The sequence below is a fragment of the Austrofundulus limnaeus genome, unplaced genomic scaffold (assembly GCF_001266775.1).
Source record: "Austrofundulus limnaeus strain Quisiro unplaced genomic scaffold, Austrofundulus_limnaeus-1.0 Scaffold42, whole genome shotgun sequence".
NCBI classification, from domain to species: Eukaryota; Metazoa; Chordata; class Actinopteri; order Cyprinodontiformes; family Rivulidae; genus Austrofundulus; species Austrofundulus limnaeus.
Window position 1 is genome coordinate 1,654,953 of NW_013952444.1, and position 25,882 is coordinate 1,680,834.

Sequence of the window (25,882 nt, forward strand, 5' to 3'; positions counted from 1 at the left end):
AATCACACCTGAGCAATGCATGGTTTCTCCATACAGGAGGCGTCTTGAAGCTGTCACTGACAACAAAGGCTTTTGTACAAAAAATAATTAGATAAATTTCAGTAAGCGTGTTCAATACTTTTTCCCTGTGCCATTCCACATTATTACAAATAACTTCATTTCTGGACATTTATGGTTGGGTTGTTACCAACATCTGGTGAAAATTTCATGTCATTAGCACCTCTAGTAATATATTTACTGAGAAAAATGGTGACGTGTTCAATACTTATTCTACCCGCTGTATATAACACCTTTAGGTTACCACCCAGTAATCAGGCAACCCAAACAATCAAACATGCTTGTATAAATACAACTATATACAGATTCTGGCAGCTGCAGGCATATGACTAAGAAGAGTTTTTGTACGGGCACCGACTTATGTTAGATAAACAACCAAACGATACTTTGTTAGGGTGATAAGATGCTTTATAACGCAGAAAAATAAATGTAAAAAGTACACCTTAAGCATTCTAAAAGTAGTACGTATCACATTTAAAGGAGACATATGTTTTAAAATCCTTTTTCACATTTAAAATCATTCAGTTGGGGTCTATATAATAAAGTGGAACTGCAGGACTTTGGTCTGAATTCTTCCTTATTGTAACTCCACAAGCCCCCGGTTCACCCCTTTGCACATTAGCTGTTTGTTTAAAATGCTACTTATGGTTTAATTTGTATTCTTTGTATCATTGTTATATGTTCACATGTATTAATGTTAAAATACATCTGACTAAGGTTTTAAGTTTGAGGTTCAAATTCATGCGTTTCATGGGTTATTTTAATTTGCTAAAGGAACTTATGTTAAAGGTAGAGAGACTGATAACTGGGTGACATTCACAGGTGAGATGAGATGTGAACAGGAGACGGACATTGTGACGAAAATAATCATTGACAAATCGAAAAAATAATCACAGTTTTCAATTTTTGTGAAGGCTTAATGGATGCTGTAAGAAGAAATGTCATTTAAACAAAAACAAAAAAACAATGGCGATATATCATCTTGCTTATAGTATCGTGATATGTCATACCGTGACCCTTGTGTTATGATATACAGTATATCGTAAGGCTTAATACACAATTTTTAACAGAAAATAGAGAAAACTGAACTGAATATAAACAAGGTTCCTATAGTTTAAGGCAAGTTACATTAAAGTGCCTGTGACATCAAATTTTTGCAAGAAAAGTTAACGCATTTTTGGAAAGACAACATTAACATATTACAAAACAAATTTGACATTGCACAGATGGACAGTTGAGATGTTTGCATGTGAAATAACAGGAAGTGATGTTAAAGGGGAATGTCTGCATGCGAATATTTAAAAATATATATTTTTACCAATTATTTTAATATTCGAAACGAATTACAATCATCCTACGTACAATGTGTTAACATTTTTAAGTCTTCTGAAAGATTGATTTAAGACATTTTAAGGCTAATTAAGGCCTTATTTTTGGATTGATGAACTCAATGCCTTTGAAGACTTTAAGGATCTGCAGGATCCCTGATAAAGATATCTATGCAGCACCAAGAGAGACTAAATTCAAAATTTCTGCACTCCTAGAAACTCCAAGTACACAACAAAATGCATTTAACGGCTAAAAAATTGGATTTTGCACGAAATCTACCCTCTAAATCTGTCTTTTATTAAAGCAAAAGCTTGAAAAACTGTTATTTCCAGGAGTGTTTTAAGAGAAAATAGTATTTTCTCACATTTAAGAGGAAACAATTTGCAAAAAAAAGAGTAAGATGTGTTCCAGCACCGGTTTGTTTGGATGCTGTCTTCACTGCGTGGAAGTCAGATAGGCAGATCGAAACGTAAACAGGCGTGACCTGACCTGTCATAGCAGTTGAAGTCGTCCAGCCAGCAGCCTTTCTTCACCAGCTTGATGGTCCCTGAGGAGTTGAGCCAGGAGGCGTAACAGTGCAAGCGCTTGTCCTTCTCCCCCTCGCAGCGCTCGAAGCCACTCTGGTTGGTCCTCTCCGTACGCCAGTTATCATTGTAGTACACGCACTCCCGGGTCTCCACTTCGCCAAGACTGTACCCTGAAATGGAAAGAAGGCCTCAGTTCAGCTCTCAACACTGTCAAAATGAATTGAAACTCAACAGCGGAAGCACAGACATACGGCACGGGACCCACAGAAACATCTCGGAGCAGGAGACTATCATCTCTCTGGCGTGAAGCCAGTTTTTGGTAGTGAAAAGGGAGTTCCTCTGGGCTAAGAAATTGTTGCTGAATCCTGCCTCAGCTTAATCCCATTGACTAAAAAAAAACTCTTCAGAGAGAAGAATCTAAATGGTTGAAGAAATTAATGGATTTAATTAGCTAGAAAACAATAACGTGCATGCTGAGGTAAAGAAACAGAGCATTAGTTCATTCACGTGCTACTTTTACAGATAAGATTCCTTCTTCAGACATCTGCACACATAGATAAGACTATTTTCTTTAAAAGGGGTATTTTCTACCAGAAACACTTCGTCCTGCTAAGCCGAAACAGAAAAACAGATGTCAAAATCTGCCTTTAAGGTTTTATTGTCATCTTTTTATGCTTTGTTGCTGGACATACACAGGTAAGAAGCAGGTACCGCGTTCTGTTCTAAAAAACATAGCTGGAACATTCAAGCCTCTAATCTTTGTTCCGAGGAAAAAATAGTGCCTGTCTCTTTAAATCCCTGCCTATAGGAGGCTGCCCATCCCCCAGCTTTACCCCCACCAACCCATTACACATCCACTCACAAATTCACACACTTAGCTGTCCAGCAGCACACAATGGGCTTTATTATACCTCACAGGGGTGCACGAAATGACCAAACATCATGCCCATTAACGCAGGACGAACTGAAAGAAGGTAAAACTGTTTTAAAAAGGGAGGCACTCCTACAGCAGTGATGCTCAATGCTCCACTGAGCCGAGATGGCATTTCTGATATCTGTGGTCACGTGACCAGGGAGGACTTTTACTACAAGATCATTTCTCCCCTCAAACCCCCCCCCCCTTGTCACTTACTGGGCTTTTACACAACAACATGAATTCTGGAGAAGCAGCTTTACTGTACTCCCTTCCATCATCATGCCCTAATCTATAAACCATAAAGGCATTAGCTGCAGCTCTGTTTGACTCACAAGAGACAGCAGCTGTGCCTCCATTAAATTAAAAAAAAAAACAATTAAAAAGGGGAAAAGAAAAAAAAATGGACATCGTTGTTTAAGAAAAACACAATAAGTGAAAGTAGAGAATGAGAGTAAAGACGCCCAGGGGAGCAGAAAAAACCCAACAAAAACTCCTCCAAACAATAGAAAGAAGAAAAAAAAACAACACCTCGTGCTCAATTTCACGTGGTTGCAGAAATATTTCTAGTGGGGGGGAATGATTGAATCACTTCACTTGAGCTTGTGGTTCATTCAAAATGAGAAAATAGTTAATCCCTCACAGAGAAAGTGTGTTTTTTCCAGGTTCTTTTTTTTTTTTTTTCCAGGCTTGTGTGACCACAAACAAGAGTGCAGGGCTGAAATGTCGCCTCTAAGGTTTCAGGATGTTGATGCAGCTGCTGCCTTCTATTCCTGCTGCTACTGTTGAAGGAGGGGGGGACGCAACAGTTTTAAATTTGGATATTCTTTCAACTTATTCGCACCGATTTCATCATGAGGCGAGTCACAGTCCAAAGCAGAAACAGCCGCTAAATGTGACGCTAAGCGAGGGGGAAACATAGCGGCTAGAATGGAAGATAATGGTCGAGAGGTTTAAATCCCGGGTGAGTGACAGTAAACTTTAAAACCACTAAAACGAGGTTTTATTTCGAAATTTTAAAACACGGCATTACAGAAAGAAAACTGTTGCCACAAAAAGCAGCTTGCTTACCTGCGCATAAAGTTCCCAGAAGAAGTGAACAAGTCAGCCATGAAAAAGACATGTTCCGCGTCTAAATGCAGGACGGAGACTTCGCTCTCGTGCCGTCGCGAGCATTCAAACTCGGGTTGGTGAAAAACATCAGTCCGGGGTTTTAAAGCGACCACAGGCCTTCCCCGGTGCCTCCGAGCGAGCCTACAGCCGCCGACACCTCCTCCTCCTCCAGCAGCGTGTCGATAGCCGCGGCGCTGCAACAATGTTACGAAGGAAAGAGAGAGAGGGAGAGAGAGAGGGAGGAAAAAAACGGGGAGCGATTAACTGACCAGCCGGTCCGCTAAAAGGTACCGCGTTTCGCCTCGGAAACGGGTTCAGGAACCGAACGCGGGTCCGCCACTACATCCGAATCGGCGTCTCGACGCTGTTTTTTCGCCAGGTTTCTTCGCCGGAGTGGCAGCACCGCAGCGTCGGGGAGGTCGGTCGGGGGTTTACATGCATGTTACTGATCTGTGTCCAAAATGGCTTCTAAATGGGGAACGGGCTGCGAACAGGGAAACCCGGATGTGTAAACACAAAGAGGGGGACTGCGAGCAGCCGGGGGAGAGTGACCTTATCGCCACACCGCACATGAACGAATTCATTTTAATTTCACCGTCCTGACGAGATTATTGCATTTTTTGTTTTGCACACAAGGAGGGGGGATTAGTTACAAGCGCGGACTGGGAATAACTGTTTTTTTTTTTTTTTTTTTTTTTGTCGATCACAGAAAGGGACTCACTTTTTGTGGTCAAGGTTGGGATTTTATTCCATTTTCAGTTTTTATCACTACAGCCAGATTAAAATAATAGTTGTAGAGATTATATTAATGGCATGAATTAAAAGGTTATTCAGGTCGTATAATAAATGGTACAATTTGAAAGAGTTTAATGTTATTAATGATGAAATTCTGACATGCAGGTCTGCAATCAATATAAACAACGCATTCATTTGAAAACATCAAAATCTGAGTATGCTGGCTTAAATATTTGTAGAAAAACAAATGTGTTTAACATTTAAACGCAGGGCCGACCCTAGCCGATATGGCACCCTAGGCAAGTTTTCAGGTGGTGCCCCCTGTGCATTTTTGTTTAAATTTCACTGACAATTTACATACATTCACATACCAAATTAAATAGTTTTCCTTGATATTATTTGTTTACCTTTTGAAACCAAGTTGTCCAATTAAAATAGTTAACAATGTATTTCATTTGACACAGAATACAAAAACTCTACATCATACCTGACAACAGCAGCTGTGGAGTACAGCAGTTCCAGTGGGGTCCAGAGGTATTACACCCCTGGAGTATTTAGTAAAAGATCTACTAAAAACTGCACATTTTCCAGCCATTTGAAAGGCATTCAACTAAATTATTGAAACACCGAAAACCAGACGTTAACCTGAACTTTGTCTGAGATCATAACTAAGTTTTGACCACATCACAGGATGCTTTTATTGTGAAATGTCCTCTGCACCATATACCACCTCATGTTGTAACAAAGCAACTGAGAAACCCACAGAAAAGATTACTTTGATAGACCTGAGTAACCAGACTAAATTTACGGTCTACATCAACTATATTCTGATAAAAAGTAGTTCTTTTATTTTTCACCTCCAGTTTGTGCCCCCCCCCCCCACCCGATGGACAGGGCCCTTAACATGTGCCTATACTGCCTATGCCATGGCCAACACTTACTTCCGTTATTTGGCTTTTTCCATAAGTAAACAAATGATGTTTGTTGGCATCAGCTCAAAAAATTTGCTTACACATTTTATTTAAGGATACATTATCCATCCATATAAAATATGCTGCTAATTGTGCACAATTTGTATTTTACTTTGTGGTCTTTTTTTTAATTCTGGTCTTCATGATTTTGCAGTGAGAACCTAATTTTAGTGTCAAGCAAGTGCAATATTGTGCATTATTTTGCAAATGTCAGAGGTTTTATTCATGTTATTCTAACAGATGTCTTGGATAAGCCCAACAAGTAGTAGAAAATGATGTTTTTCTATCTGAATAATCTTTAATGCATAAGTGGCTTAGCTATAAATAGCTGCCCTAGTTTGGGGAAAACATGATACAATAAATGCTGTTTAAAATGCATTTGTTCCAATTTCTCATTTTACCTCCACATACTGTGAAATACTGACTGTATTACTCAAAAATATAAAATACAAGCACACTCTTAGAGATTTAAACAAAACAGGAAGTCCGTGTCCTTAATTCCACCCAGTTTTAATGTATCAATTGCTTACAGGAAATTATTGTCAATTAATTGATTAGCAAGTTGACTTTTCATGAAGTCTCCCAGCCAACAGACAGACACTTTCAGAGATATTTTTTTCTCAAAAGAATAGTTTAAAGTTCTTTTCCTCTGACTAAATGGCTCTGCTTCTCTTTTTATTGCCTACACGTTTACAAAGAAATGCTCGTCACCTCCATTAGAGCGAGTAATTGAACTGTATTTGTGCCAGAATTGGTTCTTATCCACATAAAGTGTCTCGGTATGTTGTTTTCTTTCTGGCTTTAGTCACACATTCTCAAAACGAAGGGCCCCTTTGTGCAAAAATAATAAGTCCCATCATCACAGAAAATCGAGAATGACATTGTTAAAATGTCATTAAGTCTTGCTCACAAGTCGCAATCGTCGTCTTCTCTTTAACATCCAGACTAATGGCATGACAGTGACACTCAGTCAGTTCATGCAGCAAATGGCCCAGGAATAGGGTTAGCTATAGGTAATCGCCCTTAAACTAGTGCTGTTGAGTGTAACTGAAGACAAAGCATTTCCTCATTAAGCTATCATGTATTGACCCCGTAACTCGATCGAGGCCGTGAGCGAAACCTTGTAAAGATAGATGTTCTGTTGTCATGACAGTCAGAGGAGAAAGCACGAGTGCTCATTAACGATCCAACGGCCGCAACCCGGGTGTGACATTCCTAAGAAAATTCATAAATAAACACGTGGGGAATGAGGCAGGGAGGATCAGCATCTGAAACTCCCAGATTTGCAAAAAAGGTGGCAATCTTTTTTAACTTCTCCACTCCGGTAAGAGAACTTCAATCTATCAAACGAAATCCAAAAACAATGTTTTTAAAGGACTTGAAGAAATCTTTATTTACTTTTATGTGGAAAATTTCTGTAAATAAATTTAAACATGTTCACAAGTATAATGGGTAGAAGCTAAAAAAAAAAGGCTAAATTTTAGCTAATAGCTGAAAGTAGCAAGCTTTTAAATGGGTATTTTTGTAATGTTTACAAGATATTTTTTGTGGGGTTTTGGTACTGTTAGTATGTTTAAATAATCACAGTACCCATGTATTCTTACATTATTGTCCGTAGAAGGGGGGTTTTAAAAATACAATTTTGTTTTCAAGTGGTGGGGGATGGACGTTTACTTTTTACTTGGTTCCATAATTTCTGTTCAAGTTCAGTTTATTTATATAGTGCCAAGTCACAACATACGTTGTCTCAGGGTACATAAAAAAGAACAATCTAAAGAAGAAAGCAGCAGATTGTGTTGAATCACTTCATCACAGTCTCCCATCCTGAGCAAATGGTGGAGAGGAAAAACTCCCTGCTAATCAGGAAGAAACCTCCAGCAGAACAAGGCTCAGGAAAGGCGGCCATCTGCCTCGACTGGCTTCGGGATCCACTTTGAATCAATATTATTGGTCTTCAACACACTTAACAGATTAAATAAAAAAGCCACCTGCTTCGTGGTTTCTCAGCCCTGTGTCCTCTCTCCTCAGCTGACTTCGATTTGTCACTGAGCAAGCTTGAATTCGTTTTAGTCCCTCAGAGTAGAAACCCCTGCTTTCTGTTCACTTTATTGCCAGGTTCTTAGCATTTGTTTGTCCCCATCAGTTCATGCATTATATTATACTGTAGTTCTGCTCCTTTATGTCTCCTGCTGTGGCAGCGCTTTTTCTTTAATTAAGCTTCATATCCTCACGACCTGCCTTCTGCACCTTGCTCGCCCGTTCAGCTGAACTCACCTCGTCCCATGACGGCACAGTGTCACGGGAGGAGGCGGGATCATGGTGCCTTTGTTGCACATAACTACCCAGCTGAAATGGGAGTCAAACGGTTAATCTTTCCCTCAGAGCTGGCAGCAGAAACAGGCATGGTAGTGAAAGGTATGAGTGTAGAAGGAGTTACCACTCGGCTGATTCTGAGATGCCAACTCTTGAGCGTGGCCAACGTGGCACTGAGCCACATCTGTTGGCTGGGTGTGAACGACTAAAGCACTGTAACCTAACAAGATGTTGTTTTTTGTATTAGAGTACAGAATGACAACCTTTGTAAAAAGAACAAATTTAGCAAAAAAAAAAAGTACTCTGCATATTTTTAGGGGTGCACCGATAAATTGGCCCGTTTCCTTAATTTTGGTAGACTGGCGATTGACCGATACACGGGTAATCTATCTTATCCGCTGATTTTGAAAATCAGCCACGGTCCCCTTTCGCTCTGCTGTTGTTCAAGGGTATTGCTCAGTGTTTTTCATTAAAATAAAATTGGAACATTGAACATGTATTGTGACCTGATAATACCTGACAGTGTCAGCTATTTAAAAAAAATCAGTATAGGCCAAAATCAGAATTGGTAGATCAGGCTTTTTAAAGATAGTTGATCGGCCAGAAAAATGCAATTGGTGCACCCCTACTAAATATTCGAGTTTCAACTTTACCCGATTTACAGTAATTAGTGAAACAGATTTGTTTCACGCTTGTGAAGTCAAAACCTCTGGTCTGAACTAATGTATAATTTACAGTTATTTATGGGAGTGTATTCTCTGTAAGACATCTTTCTCATTTCCTCTATTAATTATTACCCTATTTCTTTTAACAGCTCGCTCGTTAAGACCCGTTTTACACAAATGATCGTGTTAAAAATGGTATTGAAGCAAATCACCTCATTACAGTCAAAGATCTAACACTTTAGTTTTTATTTTCACTTAGGATAGTTGCAAACTTCCTGCAGTCCTTTTGAAAGGCCTGAGGTGAGTGACGCAGTAAAATAAATGAATGACACTAGATGGTAGCAGAGTTCCCCCGGGCAGGTGCACGCCGCCGACCTATCTCTCCTTCACTTTAGATTTATATATACACTGCATGTGGGGTTGACACATATGGGTGTCAAAGGGCCGTGTGTTTGAACTGAAACATCTTTTGGTGATTATTGGGTATGTTTGTTTTTTGCCATCTTGAAAACTGAAGTCCACATGTGTCTACTAATCTGTGTTCAGCAGAGTTCAGAATACCTTCTATAACTTTGTAATGGATCCATTAGCATGAGGAGAAGCACAGCACTTAAAAGGTTTTCTACTTATGTTGATAATGGAAAGCAATTACCTGAATCATAGCCCTGTAGCCATTTCCACAATGAAATGTTATGGTTAACTATTCGAGCTGCGCACTGAGTGAGCACGCCAAAAAAAAAACCAAAATTGTATGGAAAAGTGATTGAAAACACGATGGAGTTACTACTTGGTTTCAACCTTTTGAATGATTCAGTTGAAAATAAAGCAACAAGCGGCGTCAAACATTTTCTAAACGTTTTTATTATTGTGCTGCAAAGTCGGCGAGAGATGATGACGTTTATTGTTCCTGGTCCGTGATTTTTGCTTTTTGATGGCGAGGTAGCATTAAAAGTAGTTGGCCACCCTGCGAACAGACTGGATGGTGGGATTCTCGGCCTGCCACTCCTTGTGGGTGCAGTAGTTTCCTCGCTCCACGACGTACATGCGGCCGTGGTAGTTTGGCTCTTCGTACAACACCCAGCTGATTGGAGAGGAAATGCAGATCAAATGTGTGCCTTTAAAAAATGCAAAAGGTACTACAAGTCCAATCACAAAGGATCCAGTTGATGCAATATTTCATTTGTTTTAGATTAACATATACTTAATTCTTATTGGTGTACTTCTAAAATTGCATGCCTGGTAAAGTCAACCCTTTTCAAGATGGCTGCCAGCTGTAGCTTTGAAAGATTATTCTGTTTGTGCCTTTAAGTCTAGAAATCAGTTCAGCAACTTTTTTATTTTCTTTAAGTTTCTTATAGACGTGACATTCAACTTCTTTTTGCACGTTTAATTGCAAAAACCACGACCATCGCTTGTAATATAAAGAACATTTACCTAAAACGACATGTTTAAGCAAAAAGACCATGAAAAATAATCTGTTTTTGTGTGTTCAGTATTTGACACATGTTGGAATGGGTGTGTTCTGCGTTGCGTTGTGCTCCTGGCAGGTTCAGTCAAATGTTCTACGTACGCTCCGTCTCCATAAACCTTGATGGAGTTGACACAGTTCTTGGTCAGGCCTCGTGCTTTCAGAAATGGACAGTCATCACACAGCTCCACACACTGGCTGCTGAAGTTGTCTCCCTCGAACAGCTCCAACCTGTAGTGCTCTCCGTGCTGAGAAAACAAGAAAAAAAGACTCTCTGAGTCATGGAAGGAAGGTTTGCCTTCACCTTTCTGCGAAGGGCTGAGTGTGTTTCCTTGTGACAGAGCCTGTATTGTGTGTGTGTGTGTGTGTGTGGAGAATGGTATGTATGAACTAGAAAATGTTACATTTTTCTGAGAAAATGCAGCATGAATTGAGTATTGAATGACTGTAAAACAAAGAAGACTAGCTGAAAGCTTTAAAGAGCAAAGCACTAATCCAAAGGCACACTGCAAAAATTCAAAACAAATCTTAAAATCTCTTATCTATCTTGAAGATACTGATATACTAAGCAAAGGCAGAATGTTAGATTATTGTGTGAATGCTTCAAAACAGTCACACTATTGAGATAATTTTTTCTTCTGTACGTTTTTCGGCATCTAATTACTTGTTCAACAATTTTTGTGCCATTTCAACAACTCAAATATCAAAAAGTTCAGCTCATTTATGACAATAAGAAAAAAAATTGTATAGGTCTTCTGGACGGGTTCTTCTCTAATGAAACGTTTCGTCTCTCCTCCAAGAGACTTCTTCAGTCTGAGAGTTTCAGGCAAAATTCAGGCTTTTAAGCCCTGCCTCCATGTGACTGATACTCACATCACATGGCTATCGTTGACACCTAATTAACACTTGTTGTTAACAGGGGGTGGAGTGATACTGGCAATAGCCACACTGTAGGAGGGGGACAACTGAAAACGGAGACCTCCACCTCTGTTTAATGATGGACGGTCTTTCTTCACAAAAATGGCTTCTTTTACTCCTCTCTCAAACCAACGTTCCTCTCTATCAAGAATGAGAACATCCTCATCTCTGAAAGAGTGACCGCTGGCCTGTAAATTAGTGAAAACTGCAGAGTTCTGGCCATTAGATGTAGCTCATCTGTGTTGGGACATTCTTTTGAACAGTGGCTGCTTTGTTTCCCCGATGTATAACTGGTCGCAGTCCTCCTGGCACTTAACAGTATATACAACATTGCTCTGTTTGTGCCAGGGCACCGGATCTGATCAACAAAGCAGCCACTGTTCAAAAGAATGTTCCAACACAGACGAGCTACATCTAATGGCCAGAACTCTGCAGTTTTCACTCATTTACAGGCCAGCGGTCACTCTTTCAGAGATGAGGATGTTCTCATTCTTGATAGAGAGGAACGTTGGTTTGAGAGAGGAGTAAAAGAAGCCATTTTTGTGAAGAAAGACCGTCCATCATTAAACAGAGGTGGAGGTCTCCGTTTTCAGTTGTCCCCCTCCTACAGTGCTACTATTGCCAGTATCACTCCACCCCCTGTTAACAATAAGTGTTAATTAGGTGTCAACGATAGCCATGTGATGTGAGTATCAGTCACATGGAGGCAGGGCTTAAAAGCCTGAATTTTGCCTGAAACTCTCAGACTGAAGAAGTCTCTTGGAGGAGAGACGAAACGTTTCATTAGAGAAGAACCCGTCCAGAAGACCTATACAATGTTTTTGTTTTTGATTTTTTTACCTGGATTACTGAGATGCATCAGGACATTTATGACAATCCTGGTATGACTTTTTGTATTTCAGCTATTTTTTACTTTTTCAGCCATTTCACTTTTTTAGCCATTTTTTGCCATTGAAAATGAATGGAGTTGTTTTCAACATCCATCAAATCCTTTAAAATATTTTTGTATATTTACAGAACCTTACACATTTTGTTCTGGTTCTGCTCTTTTTCACTTTCTTGTGCTAATTTTAGCAACTTTCTTGATCATTTTAGCATTTTTCGACAATTTTAACTAAAATTCAGCTTATTTCTGCTATTCTTCTGCGTTTTTCTTCTTGTGTGCTAAATCTCCTTACAGATCATTTCTGCTATTTTCAGCCATTTGCTGCAACGTTAGCTATTTTTCTGCTGTTATTAGCGAAAGTTAGCTTTTTTAAGCTAATTACACAGATTTTGTAGGTGTTATAACTATTATAGCTAATATATTTGGGTGCTAATTCCAACTTGTGGCTGCTACATTTAGCTTATTTTATGCTAATTTAATTTTTTCGTTATTTTAACTATAGATCTGCTTCTTTTTGCTATTCTTTGGCTTTTTTCTGTTTTTTTGCGAATATGTGCTATTTGTGCTTCTTACAGATGTTTTCTGCAATATTCAGCTATTTTAGCTTTTAGCTGTTTTCTGCTTCGTCAACAATATTTTTGCTCCTTTTTACTGTTTTCCTGCAAAGTTAGGCTTTTTTCTTCTTTTAATTATTTAAATTTGAACTTGCATTAACACTTTCGCTATTAAATATTTTCAGCTCAATTTCAGCAAGAAGCATTCACACTGGCATTTTCGCAGGAAATGCAATTTTTCTAGTTAATCTTGTTAACCTAGAAAGTTTCCATATTTCAAGAAGTCTTATAAGAGAAACTGTCCTGCTGCACTGAATGTAAGACAGTTAGATGGACAGTTTTTGCAGCATAGCAAAGCACAAACTAAATGCAGCAAGATTTTAGCTAAAAGCTGAATGTAGCTAAAAGAAGCAAAATGTCTGCTTAAAGTAACAAAAGGCTAACTAAAAGCATCAGTTGTTAGGTTATACTATAGAGTTAAATAACATGTTGCTGTTCATAACTCCATGGGTTATACTAAAAGCATGAAATGATCTATTTTTCAAAGGTCCTGAAGGCAGTTTAAACATCATTGTTTTTGATCTGAGAGAAAACCTAAAAAAAAAACAAAAAAACAACGCAAACATGAGGAGAACGAGTTCACACCCTGAAAGACCCCAGGCTTGAATCCATGACCTTCATGCTGTAAGTGGGATATAGTGTTAGCTGTTGTGCTGCAAAAATAGCAAAGGGGTAGCTACAGTAACACCTAAAATTAGCAACTGGATAACTAAAGCTAAAACTAACAGAAGCTTAAAGCAGCATCAGAAGAAATAAGGAAAGCATGTCGAAGCCGATTTCAAAGAGAAGGAATTGAAGAAATATTCACGTATTTCTATGTTGAAAATGTTTGTAAACAAAAAGTATTTTTGAGAAGAAGCTATAAAGGTTTAAAAATATCAATGTCACTCATCTCCTGAATGAGCTGAATGTTTCAATGTACAATTGGCTATCAAAACACATGCAGAAAAACTGCATAAAATTTAAATCAGGAAAACAATAGCATGAATGCTGAGTCAGCATATAGTCAGTAGTTCATTATTGGATTTCTGCAGTACACTCAGCTTACAGTATTACAACTACACCATGATCTCTGCATTCAAACAACAGAAACACCTGATGCTTTCATTTCTCTTGCAACCAGATCAAATGAGGACACGTTTATGCCAATGTGCCTTTTTTTTAACCAGCCAGATATTTTGTTTGCCCCCAGGGGGTCCTATGCACGCTCACTCTTACCATCCTGATTGGTCTGCAGGAGCCCATGTGATCGTTAAGGGCATTCCAGCGCTGGAATTCAGGGTACTCTCCGTGCTCCAGAATATACTGTTGGCCCTTGAAGTCTGGGTGGTCGAAGCAGACAAAGGCCCCGCTTTCCACACGGACAGAGTTGACCCTGTTCATGAAGCCACGATCCTGGAAATTATCACAGTCGCTCCGGAGCTCCAGCTTTCTCCCAGTGAAACATTTTCCCTCATAGAACACAATCTGTTTACAAACAAACAAGTGAATTCCTGCAAAAAGACACGTTCTTTTGTCTAACAGCCCATTTTACAAAACCAATCATAGTGTGTGATTTCTGCAAAATTCTTCAAACTGTTTGGGATAGATTTACTGTTGTGATACTCACTTTTCCAGAGTATTGAGACATTTTTCCTCTCCTAACTTCTTCAAAACTCCCAAAGTTTAAGAGTGGAAAAATTTAGACTCCCAGATTTATATGGCTGACGCAGAGAGTGGTGGGATCCCGATGCAGAGGCAACAAAAGCCCAACAATGGAGGGGTTTAAACATTTTGCCAAATGGACAAATTCCCTTACACGAGCCAGTGCTGATATTGGAGTTTGCTGCCAAAGGAGGGCAAAAACAACAGAGTGGGGAAGAGTCTGCTTTGATCGGGCTTTGAAACTGATGTCTGGGTTTGCAGAGGAACATTTGGGTCACATCCAGATAACAGAGTATGAGAAAGAAAACAACCAAGAGCAGGAAAAGTGAAAATGGAGGTAAAACAACCGGAAATAGTCCAAATAATGAAGTTCTACCAGAGAAGCAGCTGCTAACTACAGGATTTATTCATCCCTGAAACTTAACTGTGAACCACCTGCTGCTTTTCCAGGATCCATCCATGTTTCTCTTCAGCTGATCCACAAAGGATCACTGGATAAATTTAGACCTTGACCCCTCAGAGCAGGGGTACTCAACCTTTTTGGGTCTGGGGACCCCTTACAAGGATGAAAAAATTCCAGGGAACCCCTCATAAACCCCATGCTGTTTTGAAAGATGATTTATTGCCATTTCAACCCTTAAATAACAGGAGTATATATTTTTATTTAGTAAATTATGTTTGTTTCATTCATTGTTCCCCATGCATTTTTAAAAATAAAAACCAAATTGACAATTTAGTGAAATTATTTTGGGACCCTCAAGAAACCTCTCGCAGACTCCTGGGGGTCCCGTGACCCCAGTTTGAGGACCTCTGCCTTAGAGAGACAAACGGATTCTAAGTCTCAACATTAAACCACTGGCAGACCCGAGAAAGACCAGGGGGATGGGTAGCAGAGAATATACAGGTTAGTTTTCAAACATGTGATCTTCACCACAACTTTTGAAATTGCACACCTGGGTGGGCACATACATTTGCAGTGCTGTAGCAGAGGTGCAGCAAAAGTGAACTTTTTTCAATCGACAGTAGCTGGGAGTCATTTGCCATACATTCTCCAAGTGCTAACTCTGTCAGTTTTACAGCTGTTAAGGTAAAATACTGGTGCTTACTGAGATAAGGAGTCCAGTCCAAACACCTGAAGGTGTGGCCAAATAACTGTCCAAGTTCTACTTTCTGTTTAGAATTCAGTCAACATGTCTGAAAGAACTAATGCTATCTCATTTTGGTCCTAATCTTCTTAAAACAAATACACTGCACCTTTGACTATCAGATCCGGCTAATGAAATATTTATTTGAGTTTGGAATAGGGCTGCACAATGAACATTTATCATCATTGGAAAACAGACCATGCCATAGGCATATCTTGTTAAAAAAAACTGCGTAAACTGTAATAAATGATTGGTTTAAATATTAGCATCAAGACTGGAGACGCCACATCAAAGGCAAGGGCAATCCTGGTCCTGGAGGATCCGCAGCCCCGATTGTTTTACTTGTTTCTCTGCTCCAACACACCTGATATGAATGAATAGATGATTATCAGGCTTCTGCTGTACGGAGGACCAAAACTGACACAAATAGAAATCTCCTGTTTTATATTTTAATTGACTTTCATATTTATTTTTCCAGCTTAGTTCCAAGAAATTAGTCCATATATTTGAACATAATTTAAGTTTTTTTTAAATATATATTAATTGTTTTTTCCTTTAACTTGTATATGCATTTGTGTGTCTTAAATGTTTATACTTAATCATTTTTATATATTTTTTACAACAAGTCTTTTTATTTCTATGTGTTGCATGCTTGTGCTGCCTCAGTTTAGCTAAAAGTTTAAAGTTTAGTTTAAAACAAAGGCAAGGAGGAAAACATTACCTGTGCGTTTATTTTTAACTAACCTTTAAGCTAAACTGCGGCAGCACAAGCATGCAACACAGAAATAAAAAGACTTGTGGACAAAATTATAAAAAAAAATTAATTTAAGCATTTCTGAGACACAAATGCATGTAGAAGTAAAAGGAAAAACTATGTGAAATATGTATTTAAAAAAACATTAACATTTAAATTATGTGTTAACATTATTTATTTATATTAATTTATTGGAACCAAGCTGGAAAAAATAAATATGAAAGCCAATTAAATTATAAAACATGAGGTAAAGTTCTCCTTTTTAATTTATTTGGTGCGTTTTAAATGTATTTATTTATTTAAAGGTTCACTTGTCTATTTCTGCTTTTATTTCTAATCATGTCAGTTTCGGTCCTCCATACTGCAGAACTTGGAAGAGGTAGCAGTGACTGAATCAGGTGTGTTGGAGCAGGGAAACACGTAAAACATGAAGGGCTGTGGCCCTCGAGGACTATGATTGCCCACCGCTGAGTTGGGCAACCGTAATAAGAGAAGTTGCAGTTAGATTTCGGTGTTTAAACTTTTATTCAAAATTCTTATTTTCAGATGTTTTTATTATTTGTTTAAAAAACTGGCAGTAAAGGGCATTTTTCAGTATTTGGAGCATCTGTAGCATTGCATGCAGTTTGTTGTTTCACTGCTACTACTGCAGCTGTGTCGAGTTGCACTTTTATTAATAAAACTGTTATGTTGGAATGGAAATGATGTCTTAGTTGTTTTCTACTCCAAACCAATGCTGCACAGTATTTTTTTCATTTATAGCAAGTCATATCATAATTGCAATATAAAGCACAGTTATTGCACATTGCAGGTTTTCCTAATATATAATAATAATAAATGCAGCCCTAGTCTGAAATGGGTGCACACAATAAAGCCTCGGAACAAAGGCTGGACTGTTATTGCATAATGCATTGGGACACCCTGAACACAGTGTACCCAAGGCAAGTAAGGTGCTGAGTATATAGACAAACCCAGATATAACACTTAATGGGGCGTTACCATGGCAGGACTAAGCACGGAGAAGTATAAAAAGAGGAAAGGTCATTAAACGCACCTCACTCTTTGGCAGACACAGTGAAGCAGACAGGTATGTGGACCACTTTTGGACAAATATGGTTATCTTCATTGTGTATTTAACCCTGTCAGCTTCTTTTTGGAAACTGGTCTGAAAACAGACTGATATTTTAAATCGTTTTAAGGATTTTTAGCTACGATTTCGGGAAATTTGTGTGGGAGTTATCAAATATGTGCTTTATCTGCAACAGGCTGCAGTTTGGAGCAGAACAATGAAGCTGTTGATCTTGGCTTTAACCGTCGCCTTGCTGTTTACAGCCGGTGAGTCTGTCACTTATTCTCCACCAGACAAACACGACCTCCTGGTGCTGTGGGGCAAACAGATCTGCTTCGGTCCACCTAACAACGTCAGCAGATCTGTTCCAAATATTTCTTTTTAATAGACACCGGTCAAATATTTGAGACGCGAAACGTTACAAAGAAATTAACTTGTTTGTTCATACTTTGAAAAAACAAACAAAAAGCACCACAACAATGACTAAAGTGTGTTATTTTGTGTTTCTGTTTTTTAGGCGAGGCCTTGACTTGTCATCGCTGTGTGCCCAGAAGGGCTGGAGAAAACTGTGAGCTCAGCGTGGAGACGTGTAAACCCGGGAAGGATGCATGCGGTGCAGCCAGTTTCCTCAGGGAACCATGTGAGTTTCCTTAGATCAGACTAAACAAACTTATCCTTTATGTTTTCAGCAATAATAGCACACACACAAAGAATATTTGTAAGTAGTTTCCAAGTGAAGATAACTTAAAGGACAGGCTTTCTGAAGTAGTTTACGTTTTAGTTGGGTATTAAGAACAACAGACTGGTAAGTACTGATTACTTATCTGGTATGTACTGGGAACTTATATGGTATTTAACAGGTACTTTTCCAAAACACACTAGGTATATAACTGATACAAGTACTAGGTATATACCTGGTACTTGACCTTATACTTACCTAGTTTGCTTTTACATGGTATGTACTGAATAATTGCCTGGTATGTATTGGGTAATTTACCTTTTACATACCTGCTACTCATATATTCCAGGTACTTACACAATACTTATGTACATTTGATACCTGCTACTGGCCTGCTGCATACATGGTACATGTTTGGTATGTTCTTGTAGTGACCAGGTATTTTCCTAGTACTTACTGAGTACTTATTTGCTACTAACCGGCTATGTACAGTTAGTACTATGTACTTACAGGGACCGTCCCTAGTAGGACTTAGGTACACACTTAGTACATACGATACAGAACACTTAACTGGTGCAGAACATTATACTTACAGAGTACTTAGCTTTTACAAACAGATATTTTTGTATATATGCATGCATGTTGTATACATGTATTTTCTTCATGCATAAAAAAATCAAAGCCTTTCTTCATCTGACTTCTTTAGATGGACACTACCAGAAGTGCATGGCTCTGTCTGACTGCAAACTGCTGAAGATGAATGCTTACATCAACATGAAGTGCTGTGTGGAAGACATGTGCAACACCTTAGAAAACTGATCAACGTACAGAAAAAAAAAAAAAAGCCTGACCCTCAAAAGTCCCACTGGTCCCAGGCCTCAACATAAAAACTATTTTAGACAAAAAAAACCTCAATGAGCACTTTTTCCATATGAATAAAAGTTTTGAAAAAAATAAAAGATGACTCCTGTGTATTAAAATTTGAGTTATTGCATGTTTCCCTTTTCAGCATCTTTCATATTTTATGAATAAAAACAATACTTCTGCTGATTTTCTTACTGTATGATTTGTGGTCAAACTGTGAAGGAAATTGTGATTTAATGGTACCAATTAAGATCATTTGGTAAACAAATAACCTCATACACAATAATCCACAAGTCAGCGTGCTTACATAACCACTTTTTGCTTTAATGATTACAATCAAAAACATTTGTACAACATTTGTAACATTAGAAAATGGATGCAGGTTTTTGTTTGACTGACAGTAACCAATAAGAAACAAACTGAAGGACAGAGAAGTTGGAACTGTGAGGTGATGAAGTAGAAAAGAGGCCCAAATAGCTGTGGATGTATCAGAAAAAAACAAACATCCGTGTTCACTTCGTTTTCAAATGCATGGCACACAACAAATCTCTCATCTTGTATTCTTCAGACAGAGGAGGAAATGTAACCAACACGGAAACTGCACCAAAAAGCAAAGATGCATCGAACCACTAATATCTCTGTGACAGGCATCCATTTTTTTCCTGATCCATCCATGAGGGCTGTTTAATGTTTTGCATCAGTGCTGAGCACAGAGATGGAGACATGGGCTGAGGGAGATATAAGACAACGGAATCACCACGCATCCATTTTTTATTTTTTCAAATCAAACGTACAAAGAAAAACGAGAATGGGAGAAGGGAATGGGAAATACTGATAAATAAGAGTGGAATCAGAGCCATAAATAGACAGTGTTGGATATTTAGGACCCTGGAGGGGAGGGAAGGGGGAGGGTGGGTGGAGTCGGCTGAGGTGGAGAAGAACTGGCGGCTAGCCTTCAAGTAACGGGATTTCCCAGTGCAGTGTCCTGTGTGTTGATTGGGCGGCTCTACATCACGGAGCAGGAGGTTTTTCCCGGCTGCACGCCGCCATCCATCTTCTCTGCCTCCAGGATCATCCTTCGGAAAACCTCCACTGCCGTCTGAGAGGAACAAAGAACACGTGTCTCGTGTTAAGTTCTGTACTTGGGCTGTTTTTTGTTTTTTCAGGGTTTCTTGAAGTGGTTTGTGTTTGAATGTCTGTGGAAGGTATTTGCTACATTATGGGGACGATTTTTCAGCCACACAGTCCTGTAGGGACCCAATGATCCTTATGGGGACCAAAGCCCAGTCCCTGCAGGTACGACAGGGATGATGTTTTTGGGTTGAGGTTTACTGTAGGTTTAAGTTTAAGGTGTGAATTGAGTTTGGGTTAGGTGGTGAGATTAGGTTTAGGATAAGGTATGCACCAGGGTGGTTAGGTTTAGTATTAGCTATGTACTGTGGTGGTTACATTTAGGGTCAGGTATGTACTAGGGTGGTTATGTTTAGAGTTATGTATGTATTGAAGTATGTCGGTTTAGGGTTATGTATGTACTGGGGTGGTTAGGTTTAGGGTCAGGTGTGTACTGGGGTGGTTAGGTTTAGGGTCAGGTGTGTACTGGGGTGGTTATGTTTAGGGTCAGGTATGTACTGGGGTGGTTAGGTTTAGGGTCAGGTGTGTACTGAGGTGGTTATTGTTATGATTATGTATGTATGTACTGAGTTATATCGGTTTAGGGTTATGTGTGTACTGGGGTGGTTAGGTTTAGGGTCAGGTGTGTACTGGGGTGGTTATGTTTAGGGTCAGGTGTGTACTGAAGTGGTTAGTGTTATGATTATGTATGTATGTACTGAGTTATATCGGTTTAGGGTTATGTGTGTACTGGGGTGATTAGGTTTAGGGTTATGTATATACTAAGGTATGTTGGTTTAGGGTTATGTGTGTACTGGGGTGATTAGGTTTAGGGTTACGTATGTACTGGGGTGGTTAGGTTTAGGGTTAGATATGTACTGGGGTGGTTAGGTTTAGGGTTAGATATGTACTGGGGTGGTTAGGTTTAGGGTTAGATATGTACTGGGGTGGTTAGGTTTAGAATAAGGAGCCAGGGTTAGGGTCTAAAAATTACCAGAAAATGAATGGAACTCAATGCAAAGTATCCATGAGAATAATACTTGTGTAGGTGTACTTAAGTGCTCCCTTTTCTGAAAACTGTAAACCCTAACCCTTTTTTGTTGTTGTTGCATTTTTTTTCTAATTTACGTTACATAGTAATTACACTTTCAAGTTATAAAAAAATAATATAAATAAAGACTAGCTCACTGTCTGTGCAGCGTTGTAGGAGATAAACTTTTAAGTTGTTGCTGACTTTTTTATCCACTTAAAGGCAAGAAACCTCAGCTCAGACACAAAAAGTGCAAAGCAGAGGGTCTCCAGAACACAGACTGTGTAGGCGTCTTCGAGCACACCTGCTGTTTTAGATCACGTAGGCGCAGCAGCGTAAAGTGCCTCAGGGCTGGCTGAAGTGAAATATCAGAGAGTGGTGACCACTAAATTCGCTGTGAGCCAATTGCTCTATAGCAGCTGATGCATCACAACAACAAATGGAAACGGCCGTCTCATCAAGAAATCTGGTGCAGAGCTTGAATGTTACACAACAGCATCTGCAGCGCTAGAGTGAACACAAAATGTAGCTCCAAACAGCTGGAAAGGAGTCGGTGACACACAGGACTGATCATCCTTAGAGGCAGGACGCAGCACTGAATGATCGTAATGTTATTTGGATGTGATAAACGTAAGCATGGTGGATGGCTGTATGTAATGTAACGCTCTGTTGCAGCAGGAGATTTATCAAGACGTGTGTTCTGAAGTGTTCAGGTGGCTGCGGGGGTTTAATGAAGCTCCTCGTGCAGCTCAGAGCAGCCGTGGACAACAGGCCGAGTTCTGATATTCACTGACACTGATTGTTATATATCAATGCAGGCAGCTCTATCTGCACAAACAGTGTAATATTGTTTATTCCAATCCATCCGCTGGCAACTTGTGTGATCGCTGAGTCCACATTCAAACTGTTTTTCATACTAATTCTACATATTTGGTACTATAAATTTATATATCTAAATGTTCAACTTGACAGGGAGTATGAGTTTAGTTTTACTTATTTTCAGTTTTTGAATTAGCTTTATTTACACCCCCCCCCCCGAAAAAATTCACAAATCTCTAAATTTACTTTAAAATTATTCTCTGAAATCTACATCAGCATGCTTGTTCTACTGTTGTCTTCTTGACCTTTTAGCCACAAGCTACGCTTCTAAGCTATCTTACGTCCAATTTTAGCGAGAATTTTGCTATGTTTGGCTTTTAGCTAGTATTTTGCTAACTGTAACTTTTAGCTATGGTTTTGATTATTTTAGTTTGCAGCTACGAGTTTGCTAATTTCAGCTTTAATAAGTGTTTTAATAATTTTAACATATTAACTACTGTTTTGCTAATGTTAGATTTTATACGGTTTTGCTAAATTCAGCGGTTAGCCATGGTTTTGCTAAATTTCGCTTCTGCATTGCTTGTTTTAGTTTTATTAAAGTTCTGTAATGTAATGGAAATATTCCACTAAGGTAGAAACATGTGAATAAACAGAACGAACTGTGTGGTTTGGTCGTCAAATGATTTATTATGGTTGCATATGCGAGAGAGGTTTGAGCAGCGACGCAGAGGTCCGAATCAAAGGTACCACCACGGAGCTACTGGATAGCAACAGACAGGAAATGCAATATATACTTCCGGCGTGGTCCGTACGAACAAATAAGAGCGTGCCAAATACCAAAGAGGTATTGAATAACCAATGACAGTAATACAAGTTACAAATGTAATTTTAATTGGGAACAAGGTTGCAGGCATCAGATTGCATCTTTAAGAATCATGAGAACCGATTATACAAATGTGGCAGTAATCAAAGAGATACAGAACAAGACATGTCAAGGTGATGTGAACTCAGTAGTTATGCAGGATTATATAATATATTTCCACGACAAGTAAGATCAGTAAAAAATGCCTTTTCTTTTGTTATCCGTTTACATTAGGAGCATTTATGATGCCGGTAGTTTGCTCAGGGTGGTCAAATCATCAAGTCTGACACCACAGTTTTAAAATGTGTGCTCAAAGTCTAGAACAAATGCCAACAGCTTCAAACTTTGCTCTGTTTTCTGCGAACCAACTGTTCACCCATTAATATATTGTTTAAAAAGTGGTGATAAATCAAGCTTTTGACAACCAGTGGTAGTTAATTAACAGCTTATCAAGAGCCGAGCCCCACTGGCGCTCCCTGTGTAATCTTATCATATCAAATGCTCCACATATTAGATAAACTCTTATTATTGGGTGACTTGGGTGAAGCTGTTTGGAAAGCCGTCGTTCGCAGCTCTCCAGAATTGCTTTGGATGGTCTCCCTGCGCCTGCGTGGGTTTTATCCAGAGATATGTTTGTTGAAACGATGAACTGAGCTCAGGTGTGTGTGTTTTCGAGTTAGCCCAGTGATGGAGTGCCGATAAGAACACGGTGTACCCTGCTGCAGCTGGAGGAAGCAGAAAGCATTTCAAAGCTGCTGCTGTAAACGCAGACTGGACCAACACAGGACACAATTCTTAACACCTTCAGTTATCAACTTCCCTGCGTGTGTATCAAACGTAAATGCAATCGGTGCATTTTTGAACAGATTGATAAGATATTTCTTTACCTGGTTCTCTTTAGCTGAGGACTCCATGAAGGCTGCGTTCCAGGATTCAGCTAATGCTTTTCCTTCTTCACAGCTGATTACTCTGAAACAAACAACAAAAAAGCAGTCAATGAGAAGCTGCAGATGTGAATAAACTCAATGAATAAACTCGTTGAACATTCGCCAAACAAACTCGTAGCCTGGTCCAAATATGTCCTGTCAAGGCTAAACTAATAAGAGCTTTGTAGCCTATTTGACTTTGCAATAGAAAAAAAATCAATTATTACTGAGACTCTACAGTGTTCTGAACTATATGTGCAGCTCCAGTCTAAAGAAAACCTAATGAAATCCAATTTCAAAGTGCAATAGGACATACCGCTCCATATGTAGGTCATTCTTGTTTCCGACGAGCATAATTGGAACTCTGCATTAAGGGGGAAAGAAAGGGACATGTGATGTATTCAAAAAGTCTTGGGAAGCAGAGAAAACAAAGAAAGGTACTTACTGGACCTTTCCAACCATGTCCAGCAGTTTTTCATGGATAACTTGAACAACTTCAAAGCTGGAAGAAAAGACAAAGAAGAAGAAAAGTTTATTTTTCAGGACGGACAAAGCGATCCGAGACCTGACGCAGATCTTAATGAACATGTACCTTTTATTAGACGTAACAGAATAGACCAGGATGTAACCATTGATATCTATGGAGTAAGTCTGTGGGAAGATGGAGTACTCGTCCTGGAAAAAAGATTTATACTCTCAGTCAGTGCCACTACAACAAATATTTACATGAAAATCAATAAAGCTGGGATAGGCTAATGGAGCGTAACGGAGCCATACCTGGCCTGCTGTGTCTACAAGCTGAAGGTGGTACTCTTGTCCGTTTATTGTGATCATTTTAGTAAATGCTGCAGTTGAACAAAAAACAGATTGAAATAACTAAGAGAAACAGGAAACTACAGACTTTATTGCAATAAAAGCATCACCGTTCAATATAAATTAAACACCTAAATTAAAAACGTACACCTGACCTCCCTTGAAATCATTCTTGCCAGTTTTAAACTTCTTTTATCTCATGATGAGAAATGTCAAACCTTGAATATAACGTAGATTTTCATGTGATGTCATGGTTTGTAACTCTGAGTATGTTTTTTGAATCTTAAATCAGATTAACTCTAACGTTAACATGTTGCAGACACACATTGAGTTATTACTTTCTGCTAATTTCATTAAACCTCATGCAGTAGTTCAGGAGATCCTTTGGTAGAGAGAGAAGACACACTCGTGCAAAAACATAAACACAATCGGACCCAATATTATCCAACTGAATATATTTTTATTATTCTACATTCCCGTTCTACAAACTGTAGGACGGCTAAACCCAGTTCGGAATGCAGTCTGGTGCCACTGAGGTCACTCGGTGCAGGATCGTCAATATCTGCCTGGAGATAAGTTTGGTTAGAGAGAGCGCACATCCTGCAGCAACAACGCTGACACTACTTCACGTTAAGCATCCAGGGAATATTTATAGATACCGACTGCACAGCCAACGCAGGCTGGAATATGTGAGCAAACATGTCAGGGAGGAAAAGAAACAGCCCGCGGTGAAAATTTAGACCCGGACCTTTGGAGCGTCTGGGATTTTGTGCACCAAGAGTGTTGAAGAATTACTGTATGTTCTCCTGCAAGAGCCACAAATAATAATAATAATAATAATGATATATATATATATAAAGTTTCCATCGTGCCTTTGAGCGAGCTTCCATTTTCTAAGTGTGAGATGTCAAAGCAAAAAAAAAAAAGTTTTCTCTCTCTCTTTGTTAGAAAGTGTGGAAATCAGCTGGCGTGGTGTTTGTGGTGTTTCAACACATTATTAAGGAGAGAACATTGCACCCTGGTGGGTGAATCTTGTCTTCCACTCAAAACAAAAACCACACAGTTGCCAGGAATGATCTGAGAGTTGATATTAAACCTGAACACATTTAAACTTTTTGTTTATTGCTTTCAAATGACAATAAATCTTCTTAATTTCTCTATTAACACAATTTAAATGTATGTTGTTTGTAGTCGTTCAGAATTTATTCCTTTTTGTTGCCTTTCTGAATTATTTAGATTCATCTTTTGTTGTTTTGACGACCATTTCTTCTTTTTTTGTAATTTTTGCAGGTCATTTAAGTAATTTTATCTATTTATGTAATTATTTTGTTTATCTTTGTGATAGCTTGATAGTATCGAGCAACATCTGTAAATGTTTACTGTTAGCTAATATAGCGTTCTTTCACATGGATGTGTCATTTTAAAAAACAACTGTTGTTTTTGACGACTGTTGTCAAACAAGGCCTCATTTGGTTAGCCATTAGCCTAGCTTGGATGAGTTCTTTTTGTCGTAGCTGATAAGGTACTAAATAAAAATTATTTATTAAAATGTCATTTTAAAGTTAACAGGCTATCTGTATTTTAATATTAGTTTATATTTGCCCCAAAATATTGGTAGGCATCATCTTTTTTTATGGTTTTCATCAAGTTTTGGTTTT

At 38.8% G+C, this 25,882-nt stretch overlaps 4 protein-coding genes across 6 annotated transcripts in view; 1 reads left to right on the forward strand and 3 right to left on the reverse strand.

Annotated features, from left to right (window-relative positions):
- The window catches only part of LOC106516905 (activin receptor type-2B), a gene marked incomplete in the record, with an annotated part of 21,387 nt that extends 17,401 nt beyond the window's left edge, over positions 1 to 3,986 (reverse strand). Inside the window, 2 exon segments of the mRNA XM_014007496.1 lie at positions 1,876 to 2,083; positions 3,898 to 3,986. Coding sequence (XP_013862950.1) covers positions 1,876 to 2,083; positions 3,898 to 3,949 — 260 coding nt within the window.
- ly97.3 (lymphocyte antigen 97, tandem duplicate 3) lies at positions 3,621 to 18,759 on the forward strand. 3 transcript variants are annotated; one of them, XM_014007498.1, is made up of 4 exons: positions 3,621 to 3,790; positions 17,318 to 17,387; positions 17,639 to 17,761; positions 18,507 to 18,759. In XM_014007498.1, exons 1-4 carry the CDS (start codon positions 3,767 to 3,769, stop codon positions 18,617 to 18,619), a joined length of 330 nt encoding a protein of 109 aa, XP_013862952.1. In that variant the 5' UTR covers positions 3,621 to 3,766; the 3' UTR covers positions 18,620 to 18,759. The 3 variants fall into 3 exon arrangements, with proteins under 3 accessions (XP_013862952.1, XP_013862954.1, XP_013862953.1); XM_014007500.1 differs by lacking the exon at positions 3,621 to 3,790 and adding an exon at positions 4,276 to 4,357; XM_014007499.1 differs by lacking the exon at positions 3,621 to 3,790 and adding an exon at positions 16,455 to 17,139.
- On the reverse strand, positions 9,462 to 15,671 carry LOC106516906 (gamma-crystallin N-A). Its single transcript, XM_014007497.1, has 4 exons — positions 14,119 to 15,671; positions 13,728 to 13,976; positions 10,194 to 10,339; positions 9,462 to 9,704 (listed from the first exon to the last, which is right to left on the reverse strand). Exons 1-4 carry the CDS (start codon positions 14,137 to 14,139, stop codon positions 9,569 to 9,571), a joined length of 552 nt encoding a protein of 183 aa, XP_013862951.1. The 5' UTR covers positions 14,140 to 15,671; the 3' UTR covers positions 9,462 to 9,568.
- A 205-nt stretch (positions 18,760 to 18,964) lies between the features above and the next one.
- The window catches only part of LOC106516909 (GTP-binding protein Rheb), a gene marked incomplete in the record, with an annotated part of 7,535 nt that continues 617 nt past the window's right edge, over positions 18,965 to 25,882 (reverse strand). The window contains 6 exon segments of the mRNA XM_014007501.1: positions 18,965 to 19,763; positions 23,373 to 23,454; positions 23,728 to 23,775; positions 23,857 to 23,913; positions 24,004 to 24,086; positions 24,189 to 24,256. Of these exon segments, the coding sequence (XP_013862955.1) occupies positions 19,671 to 19,763; positions 23,373 to 23,454; positions 23,728 to 23,775; positions 23,857 to 23,913; positions 24,004 to 24,086; positions 24,189 to 24,256 (431 nt within the window).

Coding starts and splice junctions, on each gene's coding strand:
- ly97.3 (XM_014007498.1), top strand. CDS start 3,767: ATGGTCGAGAGGTTTAAATCCCGG. Junction 3,791..17,317: donor TCGAGAGGTTTAAATCCCGG/GTGAGTGACAGT, acceptor TATCTGCAACAG/GCTGCAGTTTGGAGCAGAAC. Junction 17,762..18,506: donor CAGTTTCCTCAGGGAACCAT/GTGAGTTTCCTT, acceptor TGACTTCTTTAG/ATGGACACTACCAGAAGTGC.
- LOC106516906 (XM_014007497.1), bottom strand. CDS start 14,139: ATGTCTCAATACTCTGGAAAA. Junction 10,340..13,727: donor CCTGCAGACCAATCAGGATG/GTAAGAGTGAGC, acceptor TTGTTTTCTCAG/CACGGAGAGCACTACAGGTT. Junction 9,705..10,193: donor AAGGTTTATGGAGACGGAGC/GTACGTAGAACA, acceptor CTCTCCAATCAG/CTGGGTGTTGTACGAAGAGC.